General features: G+C 36.5%; 1 protein-coding gene across 5 annotated transcripts in view; it reads right to left on the minus strand.

Moving 5' to 3' along the window:
- LOC148956003 (uncharacterized) overlaps window positions 1–26,182 on the minus strand; it is a 166,747-nt gene that overhangs the window by 125,448 nt on the left and 15,117 nt on the right. For all 5 annotated transcript variants that reach the window (XM_089088828.1, XM_089088975.1, XM_089088900.1 and 2 more), the window contains exons 2-3: window positions 17,476–19,243; window positions 13,976–14,098 (exon numbers count right to left, since the gene is read on the minus strand). In XM_089088828.1, the coding sequence (XP_088944954.1) occupies window positions 13,976–14,098; window positions 17,476–19,224 (1,872 nt within the window). In that variant the 5' untranslated portion in view covers window positions 19,225–19,243. The remainder of the gene's footprint in view (window positions 1–13,975; window positions 14,099–17,475; window positions 19,244–26,182) is intronic.

The following is a 26,182-nucleotide window of genomic DNA, read 5'->3' on the forward strand; positions in this document are numbered from 1 at the left end:
AGATAATATTGGTGTCCCTCAGGGGTCTGTGCTTGGGTCCTTATTATTCCTGATTTGCCAGGAAGTTTACATCATAATGATACCTTTAGCTGTAGTTTTTTCGGATGATACTGCAGTAATAGTAAAAGCTCCAACTCCTTCCTTGCTTGTTGAAAATTTAATGACCACAGTGAATTCTCTTAATACGTAGTTCGCTTGTAACTATCTGGCTCCAAATTTATCAAAACTGAGCTTATGATTTTTGGACGCTCAAGGCAGGCACTTGATAAGATCAGGATAGAGGAATTAATCTTAGGTCAAAATAAGATAAAAAGGTTTAAGTTTTTTAAGTACCTTCGAATCATTATAGATGAGATGATGTCTTTTCGCAAACACTCTGAAGCGTTTGCGAAACACATCGCAAACGCGTCTGAAGCTTGCCCATAATTCGAGATGCCTTTATCAATTATAGCACGTGTTTCCGTTTTCCGTTCTTAAAATCTTGTATCGTTCAGTTATGATATCCTATTTTAATTATTGTCCTATAATTTACCTCAATACGTTTACGGTTCACTTACAACCCCTGCAGATAATCCAGAATAAGGAAGTAATAATTCTCGGCTCTTTTATTCCTCGCCCTTCAAAACTACAACATCTATCAGAAACCTAGACCCTCCTTTTATTTCTAGATATACTTAATTTCAAACAACTAAAAGAATTACAAACAACATTGTGGTTTTTTAACATTCATTCCCCAAAAAACTATTTCCATGATATGGCTATAGCCACGGTTCCCGTCTTTTCTTTCGATGTTCGTTTCAAGAAGATTCATATTCCTCTACTTAACTCTGCTGATTTTAATTAAATTAATATTTTAAGATTTTAATTAAGGTACCAGATCCCCCATATTGCAAATAAATTTAACCTGGCCAAAGTAATTCCTAAGAATCGCTTATCAATAAAAAAAAAATTGAAGATTATTCTCTGTCGGGATGTGGGGACCTGCGAATGCTAGATTCATTTTGAATGTGGGTTTAGTTTAAACTCACGCTTGGTTAGGATCTACTCTTTTTCTCCGTTCTTTCGTCTTCTTTTTTTTATCTTGCTGCTTATTTTCTTGATCTGTGTTATTTTTGTCAGAAGATGTATTATTTTGAAGTGTTAATTTTATCTTTATGTTTAATGTATTTGTCTAACACATCGAGAACTGCTCTCTGTTAGCTAAAGTTGAATTTTTTTTTTGTTTTAACTATTGTGTAAATAAATATTTACCTTTACCTTTACATGCCCCCGAGGCATAAGTTACAACCCTTACCTCCATACTCTGGGGGATTGTGTCAACCCCAAAGACCATGTTATGAGATTTTTTGACTATTTTTGAACAAATGGCTATCTAAAAATTTCTATCGGATGCATTTGGGGAAAATATGACGTGGGGGGTATAGCTGCCTTCCGAAAAATTTTACTCTTAAAAATGGCACTTAAACTTCCGATTTCCAATCCAATGAGCCCCCTCTGAAGTTTATACGACCACCTTTTCCATAACAACCTTATATGTCCTCGAGGCGTAGCTTGCAACCCTTGCCCTGAGGACTGTTGGGGGGAAGGGTTCTCATCCTCAGACATAATTTCTGGACTTTTAAACTACGCCAAACAAAATAACTATCTCGAGATTTTTATTGGCAGTGTTTGGGGGAATGATAGGCGTGGGGAAATAGTTGACCTCCGATCATTTTTGACTATTAAAGAGGTCACTAGCTCTTTAAATTTCCAACCGAATGAGCCCTTTTCGAAGTTTCTACAACAGCCCTTTTCTGGTTGCCCTCCATGAGCTCTTTTTGAAGTTTCTATGATATATCTTCCTGTAAGAAGTGCCCTGGTCTAAAAATAATAAAAATAAATATATGTTGTGCCCACATCGCTATTACTTTGATATTTTGTCTTGACGTTTCAACTATAAAGCATTGGAAGTGCCGATTAGACCAGGTAAGCCCACTCCCTCTAAAATTCAGCCTATGGGCGCCCATACCTACACCCTCCCTTGGAAAGTTTTCTGGCGGCACTCACGCCATGTGATCCTCTTTGTGACAACCATTTAACTTTTATTCTTCTTGAAAATCCATCGTGGTTATACAACAATGGGAAATTTAGTCATATTTTTCAACGCGAGGTATGACAGATTTTGAAAAAAGAAATGAAAATCTAACCGCAAGTTTCTGCGTAGGATAGATGGCCGTAAACTTTCGGAAACTTTCGGAGAAAAGAAGTCAGCAGTGGCATGAGTGTGAATAATCGGCAAAATAAACTAACTGTTTAAGTGATTCTTGTAAACTTTTAAATTGATATATTTTAGATCCTTTCTTTTGCTTTTTTCTCCATTTTTACTTACAAATTGAATACAGTGTAGGAAGACGTTTCCCAAGGTTTAATTTCTTCTTATTTTTGTTCTTTGACCTTAGGCAGTGGCACCAATTTGGGAGGGGGGCTAGGTAATTTTTGCCCGAACCTCTTAAGTTTGAAAATTGTTTATTTTGGTATTTTCATTGGAAAATACCTTTTTGGTCTTTCGATTGAGAAAAAAGGAAAAACAAATAACTTGCCCCGTCCTGAATTTTCGTAAATTGGCACCATTACCTTGCCAATTTTTCGAACCAAGTTTTTCGAAGAAAAGTAAAGAGCTCTTCATTAAACCAAAAACGAGAAGAAATAAAGTCAAATAACCTTCCAAGCGTAAAAAACCACAAATCACCATCAATAAATAAATTAAACTCAAAACGAACAGAAATTACAACAAACAACCAAGTCAAAGTGAAAACGAGAAAAAATTAACATGAGTAGAGCTAATAACCCCCATGCCTTCTCAAGACCAGAACATAATTTGCGCTTTACTGAAAACAAAAACAAATGACCGTGGATTGTCAGTTTAATAAACATGTAGCCTACTGATATTTATTCCTTAAAGTTTTAATAATGCTTCATTTGTTAGAGTAAAAAAGTGAAAACATTTAGAACGTATTTTATTTTCAGTGAAGTTTTAGTAAAGCTAATTACTTTCTGGTCTTTTCGTGTTACGCCCTTTTAACAACCTGCATACAGACGCCGTGTTGTGATTCAGTTAACCTTCCCGCCTCAAAACTCCTTGAAAATTTTACCTTCATATCCTTAGGCATAGTTGTAATTCTAGTCACAATATTAGTATTGGTATTACTAGTAGCAGTATTAATTGTAATAGTGGTAGTACTAGTAGCAGCAGCAGGATTAACGCATTACCTTTTGGTCAGTTGAACATCCCTGTCATCAAGTCCTGGAAGTTTCAACTTAATATAATTAGCCATTGCTATGACATTGCTGATATGTCCTTTTGATAACCTTTATGTTTATATACTTTTTGTACTTTTCATCTCAATAATCTTAGCTTTACAAGTAGTTACAATAGAAGTAGTAGTAGTAGCAATAGTAGTAGTAAATTTAACAGTGATAGTACTACTAGTAGTAGCGTTCACATATTGCCTTTTGGTCAGATGATTTTCCCCTTTATTCATTCTCTGAAAGTTCCAACTTGATACCCCAATCAATTCTTGAGATCCTCTCTTTTGACAATGTAATTGCACTCATCATAGTGTGGAATAGTGTGGTACTAGTTGTGGTAGCAGTAGTAGTGGTGGTAGTCGCGATAGTAATGGTAGCATGCAAATATTGCCTTTTTGATCATCTCCCTTATCATTTCCTGAAAGTTCCAAATTAATATACTCAGTCATTCCTGAGTTATCACTTTTTGACAATCCGAATGCAAATAACGTGCTTGATTTAGTTCAACCCTCCCCTCAACACTCTCTGAAAGGCTCACACGGATACCCTTCGTCTTTTTGGAAAATAAGGTTCAAACATGCAGACCTTTCTCAATAACGTATACTATATGTAAACAATGAGCGAATTGCCTAACTTACAACCCTTGCCCTGAAGACTGTGGGGAGGTTGGCATCCCCAAAGACATAATTACTGAACCTTTCAACAATCCTGAACAAAATAGCTCTATTAAAATTATGATCGGATGTGTTCAGAGGAATCGTCGGCTTGGGGGAATGGTTGCCCTACACTCACTTTCCGCTCTTAAAAAGTACACTAGAACTTCCAACTTCCAATGAAATGAGCCCCACCCGATGCAAGGATTATACGACCCCCGTTCCATAGAAACCTTATATACTCCGGGGTATAACTAACGACACTTGCCTTTGGGCTCTGGGGGGTTATGTACACCCTGAAGGCATTGCTATATTCTCTTTGGACTATTGTGAACAAAATGGTTATTTTACAATTTCGATCGGACGCGTTTGGGGAAGAGGATGTCATGGGGGGATGGGGGTTAGTTGACCTCCATCACTTTTGACTCTCAAAAGAGAACGGTTAAAAGAGAACTTAACATTTCCAATCAAATGAACCTCCTCTAAATTTCAGACAACCACACGTTTTATAAAAACCATAAATGTCCCCGGGACATAACTTACAACCCTTGCCCCCAGACTGTGGGGTCAACCCCGAAGGCCTTGTCATGTAACTTTTTGAATAAATTGTCATCTCAAAATTTTTATTGGATGAATCTGGGTAAAATAGGACGTAAAGGGGGAGGGGGCTAGTTGCCGTCCGACAACTTTGACTCTTAAAAATGGCATTAGAGCTTCTGATTTGCAATCCAATAAGCCCTCTGGAGTTTATACAACTACCATTTCCATAAGAACCTTATATACCCCCGGGGCATAATTTACAGCCCTTGCCCTAAGGGCTGTGGGGGGAGGGGTATCATCCTCAAAGACATAATTATCGGAACTTTCAACTACAATGAACAAAACGGAGATCTCACAATTTTGATTGGATGCGTTTGGAAAAATGATCGGCGTGGGGGAATGTCTGTTTGGCCCCCAATCACTTTTGACTATTAAAAATGGCAAAAGAACTTTCAATTTCTCATCAAATGGGCCCCTTTCAAAGTTTCTACGACATCCCCATCTATACAAAGTGCCCTTGTGCCTATTACATTGTTCCTACATCACTCTTTACTGCCAATTAAATTTAAAAAAAAAACAAGTTCTTTAACTGAAAGTAAGAAGGAACATTAAAACTTTAAACGAACAGAAATTATTACGTATATGAAGGGGATTACCCCCTACTCAAAACCTCGCTCTTTATCCTAAAGTTTTGTAGTACTTATACAAAAAAAATCTTATTGTTCTAGTTAAACGACCCTTGTGTTCCCCCCACGTAATCCCCTCCCCCCACCCATCTCCCGCCAGAAAAAAAATGAAAACGTCTGTATACTTCGCAATAACCAATACTATATGCAAACAATGGGCAAAGTTCACAATTTGCCGCCCTTCCCCGAGGACTGTGGGGGATTATGTCATCCTCAAAGACAAAGTTATTAGATTTTTCGACTAGGCTGAACGAAATGGCTATCTCAAAATTTTAATCAGGTGACTTTGGGAAAAATGAGCGCGGGAGGGGGCCTAGTTGCCCTCCAATTTTTTTCACTTAAAAAGGGCAATACAACTTTTAATTTCCGTTGAAATGAGCCCTCTCACGGGATTTTAGGACCACTGGGTCGACACGATCATCCCTGGAAAAAAAAACTAACAAACAAATAAACACGCATCCGTGATCTTTTTTCTAGCAAAAAATACAAAATTCTACATTTTTGCAGATAGGAGCTTGAAACCTCTACAGTAGGGTTCTCTGATGCACTAAATCTGATGGTGTGATTTTCATTAATTTTTTAAGACTTTTAGGGGTTTTCCCTGTTTTTCAAAAATAAGGCAAATTTTGTCACGCTCGTAACTTTTGATATGTATGACTAAACTCGATTAAATTTATATATTTGAAATCAGCACAAAAAGCCAATTCTTTTGATATATCTATTGGTATCAATTCCCTGTTTTAGAGCTTCGGTTACTATTGAGCCGGGTCGCTCCTTACTTACAGTTCGTTACCACGAACTGCTTGATGATTATAATCATAATCTTTTGTCCATGATCTCTCACTTAAAAACTGTAATATTTCAAATAGGAATTTACAACGCTATTAGTATCAGAAGATTTACAAATATCCAATTATTTGAGTACTTTCAGACTTTTCCTCGCAAATTAAGTCTCCTTTCACTTCTAAATTGTCCGATTTTTTTTCATTATTTGCTATGACTTATCAACGGCTCAAAACATTCTCAAGATGTTCTGTCTATCTCTCTTTAACACTTTTTTACCACTAATTGAGGGACAGTTTATATATTCAATTGGGAGAAGTCCGGACTGACTACTTTCTCTCAATTTCTTAAAATATCAATACACTATCTTGCCGTTATGTCGTCTGGTTGCATTTTTCAGATCTTTGGCAATTTTATCCATGGCCTTCATTTCGCTTCTCCTTAAGTCACTTTTATTACCGTCTCAAACTCCCTTACTTTTCTCAAATTCCCATAAGACATATCACTCTGTAACTTCTTATACAAACCCCTTCTCTTTTACATCAAGCTTAAAGCATTTTCACTAATATTTCTAGCTGCGATTCTAACTTTCCTCTTAAGAAACTTGCAGCTACATCGCAACCTATTTTAGTAAAATTATTTTATCCATCTTCTATAATGTCAAAATTTGAATTCTCAAGTTTCATATTCAACTGTTCATAGTCAACCAGGAATGTATCAACCTCGTAACTACCCAAAATCTGGGCTTAAGATTTACTGTAGACAAAACCAGAAAGCGATCTTTATTTTTAACATTATGAACAGCATTCCTATATATCCCACTAACCCCAGTGTCATGCATCGATCCTACCAGTCTTTGATGTACGGAAAATCGCCAATTGGTGATCGCCAATCGCCAAATCGCCGATTGGCTGTTTTATCTTAACACGAGTACTATGTTAACTTGTCGGTCATTTATGACCAAATACTGTACTGTTCGGACACAATAGCATAAATTCTAATATTTTGTTATGTTTTAATTTCAACAAATTGTAGCATTTGAACCCTAGCTGGCAAAGTTTGAAAATCGTCAAAACACATGAGATGCAAAGGTCAATTTTGTTTTTGCTTTAAAAAATAGACAACTGCTTCAGTAGTTTTGTTTTTCAAACAGCTCGTGGTAGAGAGTCCTAAATTAATAGCGATCCGTATCAGCAGAAACTTGAAAAAAAGATCTTAGTGACAGTATAACCATCAAAAGGATTTGCTTTTCAATACGACTCCAAATATAAGAAATCTATTGAATCTAGATCTCCCCACCAACAGTTATTAGCATAAGAAAGTTGAAAAGGGGAGAAAGCAACCTTTCTCTCCTTTAGAAAAGGGAGAACACACACTAAAAGGAGGCGATTTTGATGGAATTTGATGAAATCATACCATCAAAATCAACATATCCAAAAGTCTTTCGCCAGAAGCTCCAAGTTCCTATGTGGACACACAAGAAATATACATTTTGTTCTGAGTAGTTGTATCAAATCAGTAATCATAGAATATCAGGAGTGGGCTCATCCGAACAGAAATTCATAGTTTTGTCACCCTGAGCAACGAACGAGATCCTGTCATCTCAATGTCCTAATTTCAGCAATTTTTCACAGAAGCACAACAATTTTAGCCCAGCAATTAACAAAATGCGATAATGGGTGAAAGTTCCAAGAAAGCCGCTCGGCTTTGAACTATCAAAAAGCTGCATAAACAACCTCCAAAATCTAGATGCAATAAAGCAGTGCAGTAGCATGATTGTTCAAAAAATATAACATATTTGTATATTTGTTAATATAATATAATATATAATATATAAATATAATATAATATATAATATATAAATATATAATATATTATAATTTATATATATATATATATATATATATATATATATATATATATATTATATATATATATATATATATATATATATATATATATATAAATATATTTAAATGTATATATAAATATAATATAATATATAAAACATATTTGTTCAAAAAATATAACAGCGCTTTGCAAAACGAATGGTTACTATATTGACCAATAAATGTTGTATTATTACCGGTTAAACAATACTGTATAGTTACATACCGATTGTTGGGAAGGGGAGTTCTCCCCTCCCCAACAATCAGATCTCTTTGGGGCGGGCAAGCTCCAAAAAGTGTGCTTTTATCAAAAATTCACGAGGGAGCCTTCAGATCAAAACGAGGGGTTTGTGGAAATACCACATGATATATTTTTTAATAATGATCGTGGAAACTAGGGTTACTCCCAGAAGAGCTGATTTTCCCCTCGGATAATAATGATTGGTTAAAATAGTCCACATATTTTCTTAGTGGCTTATTCATAAAATAATCTTTATTTGAGCACCACAGTACATCCCTAAAGCAGAATGTGTCTGATTATGCTAAAATTAAAAAGAAACAAATGTCAAAAAATATGTGGCAATTTGGCCAAATATCTAGATTTGGCCAGATGAAAAAAGGAGTGTTCACTAATGATTGTTTAGTGCTTTGGGCATTAGTAGTAAGATGACTGCTCAAAAAGTTGAACCACTGCTGAAAAACATGCATTTTAGGCAGAATTATTTAGAATTCTTTTAATGTTCAAGGTATTTTCACAAATTATCTCTCTACCATTCAAACGTGGATATCAACTTATCCCAAATGCTGCTAGATATGTAGATATGTATCCTATCTAAGCTTTACTCGTCTGATAAATCTATCACCGTTAGAAAAGCAGCATTGTTAAGGGTATGTAATTGATATAAGCTTACAAAATAATTCCTTATATCTCAGATATTGAAGTAAACCCTCTCCCTTTTATATCCCCAGTTCAGACACCTGTGAGGGTTTACTGCTTTTTGCTGTCACATACTGAACCAGTAAAATGACTGTAGAACTTGATTGGAATCCTCGTGTGAAATTTTCAACCAATAGAAAAAACAACAAAGTTGTGAATCACAATATCTTCTGCAAGTAAATCTTCTTGTTCTCCTGTGATCAGTCCGTTATAAAAATGAAGATTAAAAGCTTAAACGATTCAAAGCTTTCTCTAAATCCTCCATCCTTAGGAACACATGTCCCCTCTATAGACGGACGGGAGGAACTAGGACGGGGCTAGCTTAGAAATTGCAAGCTGTGCCCCCTATAGCACTGCATATTTTCGGAATTCATAAAGAAAAAGAAGTACGTATTGTTGCAGATTCGATAAAACGACACGCACTTAAGGGCGTTTTTGATTTTTGAAAAATTATTCATTTTAAATAGAAAGTTTCAGTGCCCGTTTCAGGGAACTTTTTCCAGTGCCCGTAGTATTTGCATAATGACTTCTTTGTTGAATTGTTGGATTGTTTAAATATGGATTTTATTTAATAGACTTCTTTGGTTTCAGTTGCTGTACAACTTTGTTGCAATGATTATGTTCATCGTGAGTGGCGCTCTTGTCAAGGAGGCACACTTGTGCCTCTATAAAGAGACGACCCACCACAATGTTAAGCGATTTCAGGTCCTAGAGGTCGCAGAGAGACGGCGGTAATCGCATTTTGTAGCCCAAGCTCAAACTAAGAAACTTGCAAAATTTCATCCTCCTCCGACTTTATCTTCATTGGGTAAACTGGGCCAGAAGTTTCGACCTTCCCACCACAGCCCCCCTCTAACGTTATCAGATTAGGTTGAAAGTTAGAGGTTAAGCTTTCCTAGGGCCCAGGAGCTTATTCTCGAAATTTCAGCTCAATCTGATCACTCCTTCCAAAAATCACTGTTTTCCAAAAACCAAATATAGCCACTTAAACTTCATCATCATTTCTTTTTTTTTCTTATTCACACCTATAGGCCACAGTTGGCAACTGATCCGGGTGAATGAGGACTCTTTCGAAGTAGAATTTGACCTGTTAGGGCCTTTTGATATTTTCAGACCAAAAAAAATATCCCCCGAATTTACATTTACGAAAAACTTCGTTTTCCCATAATAGCCCATGTTAATTTTTCCCACCACAACTCCCCTTTAACGTTGTTTGATCAGGCTGAAATTTAGAGGATGGGCTGTCCAGGGGCTTGGGAGCTTATCCTTGAAATTTCAATTTAATCTAATTCCTCCTTCTATGTTTTCCAAAAACCAAATATCAAGATTTGTGGGCATTTGCTTGCGTTCAAAATAGATTCCATTTACTAAAAAACAATTACAATTGTGTCTCTTTAGTCCAGCGGTTGATACTCCAGACTGTCAGGCGGAAAACCCGGGTTCGATTCACCGTCAGATCAAATTCTTTATATACTGAATTTAAACTTTAAAAAAGAAACTCAGTTTCTTTTTTAAATTATTTGAAAAAAATTATGTTTTCTAAAGAGTTAAAGAGGCTGAGTTACAAGGTCGACCCTTAAAACGTGCAGGGATTAGGAGGCACAGTTGGGGGGCTGTTAAAGAGGCTGAGTCACAAGTTCGAACCTTAAAACGTAAGGTCAACCCTTAAAACGTACAGGGATTGGGAGGCACAGTTGGGGGGCTGTTAAAGAGAATGAGTCACAAGTTCGAACCTTAAAACGTACAGGGATTAGGAGGCACCCTGTACGACGTGATTTGAGTATTCAGGAATTAAAAGCCTTAACAGAAGAATGTTGAAGAGCAGGGGCTTTGGGGGGGCGGCAGCCCCCCAACTTTAACTCCTGACACGATCAGCTAACAGTTAGTCAAGCAATAATAAGTAATAAACTGTACAAAAACGTGCAGAAATTATTTGAAAAAAACTACGTTTTCTAAAGAGTTAAAGAGGCTGAGTTACAAGGTCGAACCTTAAAACGTACAGGGATTAGGAGGCACAGTTGGGGGGCTGCCACCCCCAAACCCCCGCTTTCGCAGCCTTTAAATAAAAAAAAAGTTTTTTAAACTGAAAGTAAGGAGCGACATTAAATATTAAAAAGAACAGAAATTATTCCGTATATGAAAGAGGGTGTGCCCTCCTCAACGCCTCGCTCTTTACGCTAAAGTTTGACTTTCTCACAACTCTTTTTTTAAACAATAAAAACTTTAGCGTAAAGAGCGAGGCGTTGAGGAGGGCACAGCCTCTTTCATATACGGAATAATTTCTGTTCGTTTTAAGATTTAATGTCGCTCCTTACTTTCAGTTTAAAATCTTTTTTTTTATTTAAAGGCTGCGAAAGCGGGGGTTTGGGGGCGGCAGCCCCCCAACTGTGCCTCCTAATCCCTGTACGTTTTAAGGTTCGAGCTTGTAACTCAGCCTCTTTAACTCTTTAGAAAACGTAGTTTTTTTCAAATAATTCTTCAGTAATATACAACAGATTGCCTATATCCTATCCATCAAACTTATGCTGGAGTTCGAAAAACATTTGGAGTAAGTCTTTCCCTTGGAGTAAGTCTTTCCCTTGGAGTAAGGGTTCATGTGGTACTTAGGAGAATATATCCGAACCAGCCATGTAGTATAAATTCTGAGGGGGTAATACGAACACTTAGCCTATCTCCCCTCTTATTGAAAAAAAAAATCAGTATGAAATAAATGGTCACATTCATATCCTTCCGTGAACAAGGCGAAACACGTATGGGACATTCCACAGGATCAATATTAGCCCAATGGCCCTCCCTCTCCCCCCCCACCCTCAGATATATTTACACTATGACCTGAAAAACCATTCTGTATACTTCAGACTCCCACACCCAAATTCACGTTCTTTTATTTTTCACTTATACATAAATAACATACTAAATATACGAATAACTGGCAGAGAGACAAGCCCGTTTTACATAGCTAAAAAAAAAAGTAAAAAAATAAATGCACAGTCAATCAAAATGACAGACATAACAAAAAATAATAAATAGAAATAGAAAAACAATAGAATTAAGGTTAATTACTCACTATGCCACAGCAGAAACCTCACCCGACGATCCATAAAATACATTCTCAACCAGCAATGAGACAAAAAAGAGGGAAATCGAGACTCAAGAGAAATACCGAATACAAAAAAAAGAAAATAATAAATAACCATCCAAAAAGGACGATTTTATCTTATTTTTTCAAAATTTGAAGCGATAAATCCATGCAGTAGCCATACTATTTCTTAGAGAAAAATAGAACCTCTATGAACTTATCAATGGCTGGCATAGTTTGCGAGTTAAATATGAAGATGGCACAGCAACTGGGAACAAATCAAAAGAAAAAGAAATGACTAGGCAGTGTGAGGAGGTTAGGCTTAACTTTGAATAATAACGAATTAGAAGTAATTGACAGTTCAATAGGCAGTTATGCGCTTTTTGTAGAGGATTTATTGGGGAGAGACAAAAACGTTTAAGGCTACACCTGTTTCAGAAGTGATTTTCATTTCCGAAACTTCCTGATCCCAAAATTAAAATTTAGTATAACGATTGAGGATTGAGGTTAGGGAACTCCCCTGGTAGTTAGGATAACGTTCAATGGGATAGGATTGAGAAACCCAGACACCGTTCACATTAGGAGACACCTGTCCCTTACTCTTTAGCCTGAATTTTAGATTTTGAATTATTGAGGGTAGAACTGGTGTAGCATGTTGAAACTATGGCACAAAGAGTAGGTGGCTTAGCAGTCAGCCCCCCTCCTATATAGAATAATTTCTGCGTCCTTTCAGTTTTAACGTCGCACTTTAATTGCATTTGTTTTTATTATTATTATTTATCTAATCATGATAAGCTCTATATAGCCATAATGATTGAAAATAGCAAGAAATGAAAATATAAAACTTTAAAGACGGCGACAAAATCGTGAGACAAGGAACAATAGTTATTCTAATTTTTGCAAAATTCCCAATATTGATCTGGAAAAAAATTCTGGCCCACTAGAACAGTACAAACAGGAGTAAAATGATGCTGTTCAAGAACAAAATAAACATAAGGGTCATGCAATGTCAGATTTCTATACAACCTCGATTCTTCTTCTAGTGGCCCGAGATAGAAATTCTGTAAATCTTCTAGATTTCCAAGAAATGATTTTGTAAAAGTCAAAATACATATTAAACTGTAGCCCAGATGCAAAGCGAAGCAAGTCCAGCTGCGATCGAAATCATAGGTAAGAGGATGTACGGGGTACCAGGAGGGGTTGTCGGTTCTCGACCAATACCGATAGGGAGCAACCAGCAAATAGTTGTGCTTTCCGAGTGCTGTTCTGGAGGTTCAAATTCTGAACTTTTTTTTCTCAGTTCTTGTTTTCGGAACATCTAGAAAAGGGGATTTTGAATCTAATTCAAACATTTGCGAACCAAGACTGCGTTCCATTTGAGCTTTATAAATGTGCTTTCTGAGCCTATCTTCTGCAGGGGGATATCCCTGAATTATTGTCAACAGGACATCTGACATGAAAGATGGCTGGATTTATACAAGAATTTGTTGGAAATGACTATGCCTTTTTGAGGGTTCATACCCATTCTGACCGTTGTTGGCGGAGGGGAGGAGGGACTTGGTGGATCGGAACCAAGCCTAGTCAGAAGGAATATTTGGGTAAAAATATCTAGTATGTCCTGAATATTGCCTCGAATGTGTATGTTCACAAACTCAGTTTATCAATTTGTGTTCATAGAGCATATTTGGCAGATTAGATTTGGAAAGGCAAGAAATAATAAAGGCAAGGGAAAAGATTTGGAGAGGCAGATGTTGTAGGATTAAAAGATATTCTCATTAAGATCTACCGCCCTTTAGTGGTAGACTTTGTCTTTTTAGGGTGGAACAATTCCACCCTAAAAAGACAAAAGGAACTCTTGGGTATTTTTTCACACTATCAGGTAGGATCTAGTTTGTCTTTTGAAGTACTAACAGAAAACCTTAAATGCGGGAAGGATTTACAACAATATTAAAATATTCCTCCCCTCCCTGACTAAGATCATTCCCAGGAAAAACATATTTGGGCAGTCTCCCATTATCTTTTCCTTGTCACAATTCTTGTCTACAATTAAAACTGTTTAGTTGGCATTATAAGTCCAATCCAACTTTTAGCTCAAAATTTCAAAATATTAAAAGTAATACCTTTTCTTTCAGCTCTTGTAAAAGTCTTTCTACAGCACTTCCATCAGCTTTATTTTTGTCAGTGACTATCAACAACGTTTCAATGTCTTCTTTTAGTCGGTTCACTTCAGCTTTCAGTGTAATCTGTTAAGTCAAATATATAAAAAAATCTCTTAGGATGTAGCAGGTTGACTGTGCTGCTTCCTAGTTCATACGGTGATAAAACAACAGACATGAACTTAAAAGAAAACACGCCTTAACACTATTACCCAGCATCAAGGGAAATTAACCGAAAGTCAACATGGGTTTCAATAGAATACACGGACCAAGCCCAGACTGTCATTAATAAGTGATAAAAATACAAAACAAAAAATACATACATACAAAATCAGGCAAGCATCGTAAAAACCCTGGGAAATAGGCATATTAAACAAAAATATGAGTAAAATAATAGATATTCCGCGAGGATTAAGATTCAGAAGAACCAAAATGTACCAAATAAGTCTATCCGCTAACAATTCTGGGCCTAAATTGCGAGCTAGAAGTTTGAATCTCCCCACACATCTCTACAGCATTTCTAAAAGGGACGTGAGATCTGTTTTTCGGTAATGTTGTCTTCAGTAGAAATTATCACTTCAAGACAATCCATAAAAGGACCCTTAAACGGAAGGAGTATCAAAGTATCCTTACCAGGGAGTGGAGGCAACGTGTGCAGAGTATTGAGTAATTTGACGTCATAGTTGTATTATAAAAGTGGAAAATGAAAATGTCAAGAAATTGGTTGGAAAGATTTGTGTCAACACTATTTTGTTCCTAATGTTTGCTTACCAATACTGTGCCTTTGTATTTCAGCCAGATTTATCTTATAGGTAGCAAAATAGCTGTTCTAATATTCTATTTTTCCTATATTTTAAAATCATAGCTGAAATCTTAGCTGTTTTTGGTACACCACAAATTTAATGTTAAGAAGTTGAACACCATTCAACTCAAACAATTACAAACGGGATACATAATTGGCCTTGTGTTTAATTTTGATTTTATCGGCAACTGTAACTATAATCAAACAGTTCATGGTAACAAGCTGTAAATAAGGAGCAACTAAGCTCAATAGTAACCGAAACTTCAACAAATGGAATTTTGGTACAAATAGATACTTCAAGAGAAGAAGATCTTTATGCTGATTTTGAATATATAAGTTTCGTGAAGCTTAGTCCAACCCATCAAACATTACGAGCCTGAGAAAATATTACCTATTTTCAAAAAAAGGGGGGAAAACCCCCCAAATGTTATGGAATCCTAATGAAAATCACACCATCAGATTCAGCATATCAGAGAGCCCTACTGTACAGGTTCTTATCTGGTCAAGCTCTTATCTGCACACATGTGGAATTTTGTATTTTTTGCCAGAAGAAAGATCACTGATGCGTGTTTATTTGTTGTTTTTTTTCCCAGGGGTTATCGTATCGACCCAGTGTTCCTAAAACTTCGTGAGAGGGCTCATTCGAACGGAAATTAAAATATCTAGTGTCCTTTTTAATTTTGAGATAACCATTTTGTTCAGGATAGTTGAAATATCTAATAACTATGTTTTTGAGGACGACTTAATCCCCCACAGTCCCCAAGGGAAGGGCTGCAAGTTATGAACTTTGCCCATTGTTTATACATAGTATTGATTATTGGTAAGTATACAGACGTTTTCACGGGAGGATTTTTTCTGGGGGGAGGGGATTGGGTTACGTGGGAAGATCTTTCCATGGAAGAATTTTTCACGGGGAACAGAATTTCCATGAAGGGGATGGGTTTCCCACCATTATTTAAAAAACAATCAGAAATCAAATAAAAAACAAGTTTTTTCAACTGAAAGTAAGGGGAAACTAAACAGAAAACGATCAGAAATTATTACGTATATTAGGGGGTTCGTCCCCTCCTCAATACTTCGCTATTTATGCTAAAGTATTTTTAATAATTTCAAAAGAGCTATTTATTCTAATTAAACGACCTTTGTGATTCAGGGGTCCTTCGTAAAGAATTGGAACAAAATTTGAACTTTAGCTTAAAGAGCCAAGTATTGACGAGGGGGTGAACCCCGCATTTTACCTATATGAGGAATTTTACCCCGTCGTCAATACCTCACTCTTTACGCAAAAGTTCGAATTTTCTTAAATAAGTAATAATTTATTTGTGTTATTTTCAGGTCAATCTTAGCATTTAATTTTACCTTAAGAAGCTTCATGACTATGACTCGCATGTGATAATAAACCAAAGATATTCTATGTCTTTGGCTTGTGGTTGTTATTAAATAAAAAAAAACAAGTTTTTTCCAACTGGATGTAAGGAACCACATTAAAATTTAAAACGAACATAAATTATTATTAATTATTTATTATTAATTATTTATAATAATATTAATTATTATTATATCATTACGTATATCTTTTAAAGAATTTTCTTACATTCATTTCAGTGATTTGAGAATTGCTCGACTCGTGACTTTCATTTTCATAAAAATAGTTTTGACCTCTTTGGCCGTTTTGTTACTTTGCTTTACAAAATTAGTTCCGCAAATCTGGGGGAAGGGAATTTTCCATGAAGGGGGATCGGAATTTCCGTACATTATTTAAAAAACGATCAGTAATTAAATAAAAACAAGTTTTTTCAACCCAAAGTGAAAAGCAACATTAAAACTTGACAGGAACATAAAATATTACGTGTATGAGATGGGTTGCCTCTCCTATATGAAAGGGGCTGTTCCCTACTCAACGCCCCGCTCTTTACGTTAAAGTATTTTATTGTTTTATAAAGCAGAGTTGTGAGAAAGATTCAAACTTTAGCGTATAGCGTAAAGAGTGGGACAGGCCATACAGAGAGAACAGACCATACAGACCAGACAGACAAAACAGACAAAACAGACCAAAAAAAAACAGACAGACCAGACTGGACCAGACCAGACAGACTAGACAGACAAGAAAGACCAGACAAAAAAAAAGTTGCTGTCAATTTGTATTTTCTCCTGTCTTCTTTTTAACCTCCATATCTTCTACTTTTATTGAATTGTTATCATTAATTACCGTAAATTCATTTTTATTAGAGGGGTTATCATATCCTTCAGTCTCCAGCTAAGTATAGAAAAATATTTGGATGATACAAGAATATTAGATTTATTTTAGATAGAGTCACAAATTGTTTCAAAACCCAAACTGTGAGGTGGAATCAGAAAGATATCCTGAAATTTTTTGGCACCATCCCATCACTACCAGATATAAAAGATGAAAAGAAATTATTAAAAATCCAAACAAACCTTTTAGATACTATGTAATTTGCCTTATATGCAAAATATTTTTTTAACTTTTCACACTTTTTTTTATTATTTATGATAGTTTTTTAGCATGATAGATAAAATGTTTGTCGTTAACACTGCGCAAAGTTTTTTTTTAATAAAATAGAAATTTATATACTATTATGCACAAACTTTATACCGAAAATACAAAAACAGTCTACAGAGATAAAAATAAAAAGCTTGCCTTTTCCAATGTATGTTTAGCTGCCAAGTTAGCTATTTGTTCACTGTAGCTTTCTACTGCTTCCTTTTCTATCCTCTTCTTTTCTTCTGAGATGCTGTCAATCAGCTTCTTGTGATCTTCCTCAATTTGTCTGGAAGCAGATTCAACTTGAAACAACTTTGATTCAAAGTCACCCCTTACTGATTGGAGGCTTTCAATATGCTTAGTTTCGAGGTCAATAATTTGCTGGTCAAAGTCACATTTAAGTTTAGGAATCATAGCTTCATATTCAGCAATTGTAGTTACATTCTCAGATAGTTTCTGCGTCAATATTTCATTTTCACAACTAGGATCAGATCTGTGAAGATTTAACGAACGAGAAGCGATCTGCTCCAACTCTTGACGAAGTTGAGTGATATCTAACTGGTGCTTAATCTCTTGATCATGGAGCTCTTTTTCGAGTTTCTGTTTCTCATTCAATAGTTCAAATTTCACACAAGTTTCAACAGCATAATCTTCTTGCAATTTTGAAAAGTCTGACTGCAGCTTATCAAGCTCTAATCTCACACGACTTTCAAATTCACCGATTAAAGCTTGCTGCTTTTCTTCATATTCAAGTTCCTTAACTATATGTTTTTGTATTTCACTCCTAAGCTCTTCCTCAACTCTCTTTGATTTCTCTATATAAGTCTCGTATTCATTCTTATGGGACACTAATATATGACGAAGCTGATACAAAGCATCATTTGTTTTGTCTGACTGATATTCCACTTCAAAAACTTCAGACAGTAGATTCTGTATAAAAGTACAAACATTAATATTGTGTTTATCCTGTTTTTCAATTAAAGATTTTAGTTCTTCTTCATGAAGAGACTGTAACTGTTTCAATTCACATTGTTGATCATCTTCCCATTTCATTCTCAATCGCTCAAATTCCATTGCATCTTTTCTTCTGATTTCTTGAAGCTCATTATCAAACTTAACTTCCCACTCACTATTAACAGCGTGCAGCTTTCTTTCGTAGAAGGTATCCTTATTTTTCAAAGCAGTTTCGTATTTATCATCAGTCCCCATTATTTCCTTTTTATGAGAAATTTTTAGCTCTTCAATGTATTCTTTAAGCATTTTCACTTCAGACTTGAGGTTAGACAGCTCATCATCAAGTTTCTTATTGTCATCTTTTACTTTAATTAGATCAGCCACATTAAAATCATTTTCATCAACATCATTAGGGTACTGTTCCATTAGAAGGGAAATCTTTCTTTTGAGCTTCAGATTTTCATCAAGAACTTCCTCAAATCTTTTTCTTATGTCCAGACCTAGTTCACCAGGATCCTCTCTAAAATCCAGCCTCCTCCGTTTGGAACTTGAAGTAAGATTTGGACAAGAAAGGGTAGTATTTGAAGGGGTACCTAATCTTGGTATATGAAAACTATCTAACAACAAAGGACCCATACTTTCACTTAAGTCGTGAGCAGATTTGAGAGTATCAACTGTATCAGCAATTTCAATGAACCTTTGAACGGGGCTTCCGTCCCGAGAAGATGTTTTATGATCATACGGTGTCCTTAAGGTTCCATATTCTGTGCTCTGATCAAGACTTTTCTCCTGGAGAATGGAAAGTGGATTACTATTTGTTGAATTTACCAATCCTGGTGAAACCAGAGGGGCAACGGCATCTGGCTTTTGGGTTGATGTAAGAATGCTTGTACATGGCTTGAAATCCAGCGATAGGTCTGGTGACGCTTCTTGTTTCTCTCTACAAGACATCTTTATTGGCTTAAAGCATCTAAAAATACAAAAAGTTTCTTTACTTGCATGTATATTTTGGGTTTAATTAACTCAAATTTAGGTGCCTTTCTTTGTTGGATGCTTCAATTAGAGCGATCTACCAAAAATTATACTAAGCTGATAATTTTTTTTTTGGTATTAGATAGTATAACAGTGCCTTATACTGACATTTGAGATAGTAAATATGCACACAGCATTTTCTAGATTTCCTCTGTTTTGTTTATTTGATCATTCTTGTTTTACATCTTCTTTGATGCAAATGATAAAAAACACATACCTACACACAAAGAGAAGGAAATCTCTCTTTCCTTCAAAATCGTCCAAAGGACCATCTCCCTAAAAACATTAAAAAATCATGGGATAAAAATAGAAAATTTTTGCATTATCAAGCCCCTATCCTAGGAAAACTTTTCTACTAGTCGTGGCTTGTTTATTAGAGTACATGCTTATCCACTCAGCAAGAGAATATAAACTACTGCTGCTACTACTACAACTACTAAAACTAACGACTCACTGCAGCACCAAACTAACTGAGGCCAACACAGCTACGCACGCTTTTCCTCTGTTCCACCCTATTTAAAGCCTCTCTTTTTACACCCTCCAAAGAAGTTCCAATTTCCCTAAAATCTTTCTTTACAACCCTCGTCTACCCAATTCTGTGACGACCTGATTTTTGTTTGACTCTAGACAGTTAACCAAAAACGTTGTTCTTTGGCAATCTGTCATCCTTCATCTGCAAGGCGTGTCCAAGCCATCTCAACCTTTCTCTTGCACAGTCTCCATCAAACTGTCAGATCCTAGGGTATATTTACTGTCTGGATATAAGTCAGGTTAAGTGCTTTGTGCAGACTTTAGAGGTTATCTATCTCTGGTCTGTACTGATCGACCTTTTGCTTTTCTTGAAGCCCCAGACATATCAATGATTTAGATAATATGAAAATTAGAACATGGAACATGTTCTAACCACTATTTCAATGTATATTTTGCAGGCCCATTTAAAAAAATTTCAACTAGACTTGTAGGAGTTCAAAAACTAAAGTCCCACAGTTATCAAACACAAAATTAGGCAATATAGAATTTATTTATTCAGATATGAAGGATAGTTCATATGATTACGTAGTGAATCTATCAACGAATAAGAAGCTAGCAAACCTTGCTGACTACTTTATAGTAAATCAAAAAGTGGCATGACTGATACAGGACACTAGGGTATAGCCTATAGGACTGCTGTTATTGGTGATAAGGTAAATATCACCATCTAGAAAAATGAAGACTATATTTAAAGCTGAAACTTACAGTAACTATTTACTAGGAACAGTAAATATTTACTAGGTAGCTTTACTATTTACTAGGTAGGCTTCAGGATGCAAATTTGAGAGTAGTATTTCAAGAACAGAAGGATTTACAATTTTAAAATCTGGGATTTGATAATATACATGGAATAATGGAATAAAATTAGGAACAGTTATCAAACTGGGAAGACATCTCTTGAGCAGAAAAATTGCAAAATGAGGTAGAAAAACTAGTGAAAATACTTTTAGCTTAGTGTAAGAGAGAATAGTTTTAAATAGGAATTTTCTAACTGGTGAATCTTATGAGAATAGGAGTAGAGTAATGGGTGCATAAAAGGCGCTAATGCAGCCCAGCAGGACGCCTCAGAAAAATTTTCTTTTGTCATGAAAAATCTGCAAAAAAAAACAACACTTTTTTACAGATTTGTTTTTTACATTGACAGTAGGAATTATGGCCATGTATATTTGTACTGCTTCATATAGTTTTCAACCCTGTACCTGCATGTTGTGCAGCTAATGTTGCTAGGTGTTCGGACTCTCCCTGAGGACTTCTTCTCCATCTCCCAGCGTAAATAATGTCTGCAATGAAAGCCACTTCCTGAGCAGCATCTACTTTTATTACAAGACCTTGCTACAGTGGGAAAAACAATGGAGATAACAAGTTTTACTTGACTAAAAGTTTAAATTGCATGTAATTGTTATTTTTTTAAATACTCATTTTTCTTATAAGACTGTTTTGAAAGTGTTGTGAGTGAATCAAGCAAACACAATACCTGAATTTTTCCTAAATAAGTACGTGTAGTAAATACGTGTTTCGTTTTTCATAAGACGGTTTGCAAAACATTTTTAAATCTTTTACTGGGCTTCAAATGAAAATGCTTGGGAAATACAGCAAATGTAAATATCTTATAGCTTACAGCCCTATTACTGGTGCTAGTGAATTATATCATAGGCAGCGCTAGCGCGCTTCCCAAGTAAAGAACGATGTGGGCACAATGTGTTGTTTTTTGTTTGTTTTTTTTTCTCCATACCTGGGCACTTCGTATCTACGGAGCTGTCGTAGAAACTTCGAAAAGGGCTCATTGGATTGGAAATTGGAGTGGCTAGTGCCCTTTTGAATAGTCGAAATTGATTGGAGGGCAACTAGCCCCCTCCCCCCATGCCCATCATTCCCCACAACACCTCCCCTCAAAGTTTTGAGATAGCCGTTTTGTTCAGCGCAGTTGACTTCCAGATAGAAAACATCTCTTTGAGGAGGATACTCCCCCACAACCCTCCAGGAAAGGGTTTTAAGTTGTGCCCTGGGGGCAAAAAAGTTCAATGTTGACAATGTACAGTTTTTTTTTGTTTTTTTCTTTAAAGCTGGGCACTTTATATAGAAGGGGTCGTCGTAGAGACTTCAGAAGGGATTCATTCAATTAGAAATCGAGAGTTCTAGTGCCCTTTTTAATAGTCGAAAGTGATTGGAGGGCAACTAGCCCCCCCCCTCACGCCAATCATTCCCCCAAACATATCAAATCGAAAATTTGAGGTAGCCATTTTGTTCAGCGTAGTTGATTTCCAGAGAGAAAATGTGTTTTTGAGGAGGATACTCCCCCACAACCCTCAGGGCAAGGGTTTTAAGTTATGCCCTGGGGGCATACAAGGTTTTTATAGAAGGCATTGTGGCAGAAACTTCAAAACAGACTCATCCTATTGGAAATTCAAAGGGCTAGTGCCCTTTTTAATAGTCGAAATTGATTGGAGGGAAACTAGCCCCCCCCCCCCACGCCCATCATTACCCCAAACACATCCAATAACAATTGTGAGATAACCATTTTGTTCAACGTAGTTGATTTTCATATAGAAAATAATTTTTTGAGGAGGACACTCCCCCTAAACCCTCGGGGCAAGGGTTTTAAGTTATGCCCTGGGGGCATATAAGGTTTTTATTGAAGGCGTTGTCGTAGAAACTTTAAAACAGGCTCATTTGATTGGAAATTCAAAAGGCTAGTGCATCAAAGGTCAGTGAGATACTGCAAGCAGTTCAGCTGAACGAAAACAAATTCTCCCCCATCCAACAGTGCCAAGAAAACTCTGTCAAAAAACGAGAGTCACTGAGCCTGTCATGTAACACACCAGTGTCCATTGAAGCACCATCACCAGCTCATTCTGGGGAATTTAATACCCCCACCGTATTCTATCACCACAAAAAAGACCCTACTTCCATCCATTCGAGTTATGGAAGCATCGAATTACGAGACTCTAGTGTAAACCAGTGTTTTAGTTCTAACTTATGTCCCCCAAGTCCCTACTTAATAATATCCCCATAATTTGTCCGCTGTCCTCCTTTTCTCTCAAGCCTGGTCCAGCCCCGCCTTTTAATCCTGCTTCTCAAACGAATCCCAGCCTTCATCCCGAAAAAGATGCCTCTCCTCTCCCAGATCCACGTTCCTCCCACTCCCCACTGCCTCCCACAATTAATATCATCAGTAAGAGCTTCGGCTGATATCGATTCCAAGATGTACATTGGGTTGCTTTATGGAACATGTCTCTAAGACAGTTAGATCATCAACGAATTTCCATCTATACGGGAAATAAACACCAAGGTTGTTTATCATTGTAAGAAATAAAATTGGACCTAAGAGGGTTCCTTGGGGCACACCATTATAAATTGGGAGGGGATCAGAATATACATTCAGTTATTTCACGACTTGCGTTCTGTTAGAGAGGAAAGACGCAATTATTCTAATTAAATAAGGGTCAACTTGAAAGTCATTAGATAGTTTTTCTAATAGTATATTGTGGTTGATCAAATCAAAAGCTTTTTGCAAGTCAACAGCGATAACATTGAGCCAGGTATTGGGTTTTTCGAGTGTGTTACATATTGTGTCCATAAGGTGAACAAGATAATGGGTAGTAGATATAGAGCGTAGGTTTCCGAATTGTCGTTGGTTCCAACATTTGGGGTTATTTTTACTTTCAACCACTCAGCTAAAAAGCTTTCATATAACTTCGAAAAACCGGAGTAAGAGTAATGGGACGGACACTATCAAAATCTTGATTATTACCTTTCTTTTTTACGGGATTTATAAAACCTAATTTCCCACAATTTGGAAATTTACCAGCAGAGTATTCTTCACTCAATACTAAGGACACAGGTTCTAAGTGGTTGTTAGCAAAGGCTTTAAGTAGCACAATTAGGATGTCTAATGGACATATACTACACTTTTTATTGTTCGTAATTTTTGCCTCCACATCCGAGAGCACAAATCATAAGGAGTGTCAAAAGAAAGGGGAGGGAGGTTCTGAACTATGGAAGAAAGAAACCTGTTCAGATCATTGGCTGTAACTGAAGGGTCTTCTTGGAAATGGAAATCTATATTATTTTGTGTTTTCCCACAAATTTTCTTTATTCTATTATACCATTGTTTTGGCTTTGTAGAAAATAAATCCTGGACTTTGCATTTGTAATATGAAGAAGCAGATTTACGTATTTCTTTTTTTATATGTTTAACCAGTGAGTTAGCTTCGGATGTTTTACAACTCTTTAGTAGATTCAATTTAATTCTAATTAGTTTTTTTCAATTGGGTAGTAATGTATGGTTTGTCATTAGAACATGTTTTTACTTTTTTCACAGGGAAGGAATTTATGTATTTTGTTTTAATCAGATTTTGGAATTCGGAGACTTTAAAACTAATGTCATTTTTTCCTTTGAGGGCCAGCCAGTTTTCATTGGTAATCCAAGATCCAAATGTGTAAAGGCCATCATTAGAAATTCGGCGATAAGAGAACTCAGTAACAGAAAAAGTATGATTAAAGCTATTGAGAGGCTTTGTTAATAAACAAATTATCGTCAATGAGGGTAAAGAACCTTATATTTCCCTTCTTAGGAGAGCTAATCTTGTCACCCATAAGGATAGGAGAGCAAAAATTACCTTGCGTTTGCTAACAATGCCCTTCATAACCCTCGAACAACACCCCTTTTCCCTGGTCAATATTCACCCCTTCGACCCCGCCTCCCGCGTTCTGTGTCAACAAAAATCCCCCTTCTCGCCTCAATAAGAGTTTACACTGAAAGATTTAGAAGAACTTTTATCCCTTACATAGTTGACATTTTCAACCACTGAATCTCCGCTGCCCCCCCCCCCCACTCACTCTTTACCTCATAGTTATTAATTTTAATGCCCGTTTTGCAAATTTGGAGGTTTTTTATTTATGTTTGTTAGTCACCAACTAACTTATGTTTTTGTTTTAAATGTACTTTATCCCCTTGTTAATTTTACGAGTTGTTTTTTTTTTGGGGGGGGGGGCATTTTTGCTGACTTGACATTGGCCTTCTAATTTTATGAGTTTACTTTGTTTTTTTTAATGTTTTTACGTATTTGACATTGACCTTTTATGATTTTCTGTTGTTGTTTGATTGTTTGTTTTTGTTGTTCTTTTTTCACTGTATTTGAAGCTAAAGTGCGAATTCGGCCCTTTTGGGCTTGTGATAGCGATTTTTCAGGAATAAATCTTATCTTATCTTATGCCCTGGAGCATATAAGGTTTTAATAGAAGGCTTTGTCGTAGAAACTTCAAAAAAGGCTCATTCGATTGGAAATTCAAAAGGCTAGTGCCCTTTTTAATAGTCCAAAGGGATAGGAGGGCAACTAGCCCCCCCCCCCTACGCCTATCTTTCCCCCAAACACATCCAATCAAAATTGTGAGATGACCATTTGTTCAACGTAGTTGATTTCCAGATAGAAAATAGGTTTTGAGAAGGACACTCCCCCACAACCCTCACGGCAAGGGTTTTAAGTTATGCCCTGGGGGCATATAAAGCTTTTATAGAAGGCGTTGCCGTAGAAACTTCAAAAAAGGCTCATTCGATTGGAAATTCAAAGGGCTTGGGCCCTTTTTGATAGTCGAAAGTGATTGGACAGCAACTAGCCCCCCCCCCCACGCCCATCATTCCCCCAAACACATCCAATCAAAATTTTGAGATAGGAATTTTGTTAGAGTAGCTGATTTCCAGATAGAAAATATCTTTTTGAGGAGGACACTCCCTCAAAACCCTCTGGGCAAGGGTTTTAAGTTATGCCCTGAGGGCATATAAGGTTTTTATGGAAGACGTTATCGTAGAAACTTCAAAACAGGCTCATTCGATTGAAAATTCAAAGGGCGTTTGCCCTTTTTCATAGTCGAAAGTGATTGGAGGGCAACAAGCCCCCCCCCCCAAGCCCATCATTTCCCCAAACACATCCGATCAAAATTGTGAGATAGCCATTTTGTTCAGTGTAGTTGATTTCCAGATAGAAAATATATTTTGAGGAGGACACTCCCCCGTAACCCTCAGGGCAAAGGTTTTAAGTTACGCCCTGGGGTCAAATAAGGTTTTTTATAGAAGGCATTGTCATAGAAACTTGAAAACATGCTCATTCGATGGGATATTCAAAGGGCTATTGCCCTTTTTCATAGTCGAAAGTAATTAGAGGGCACCAAGCCCCTCCCCATACCCATCCGCCCCCCAAACACATTCCATCAAAATTTTTAGATAGCCATTTTGTTGGGCGTAGTTGATTTCCAGAAAGAAAATATGTTTTTAAAGAGGACACTCCCCAACAACCCTCAGAGCAAGGGTTTTAAGTTATGCCCTGGGGGCATATAAATAATTATAGGA

The sequence above is a fragment of the Artemia sp. Qi Xiang Cuo genome, chromosome 1 (genome assembly GCF_049724085.1).
Source record: "Artemia sp. Qi Xiang Cuo chromosome 1, ASM4972408v1, whole genome shotgun sequence".
NCBI classification, from domain to species: Eukaryota; Metazoa; Arthropoda; class Branchiopoda; order Anostraca; family Artemiidae; genus Artemia; species Artemia sp. Qi Xiang Cuo.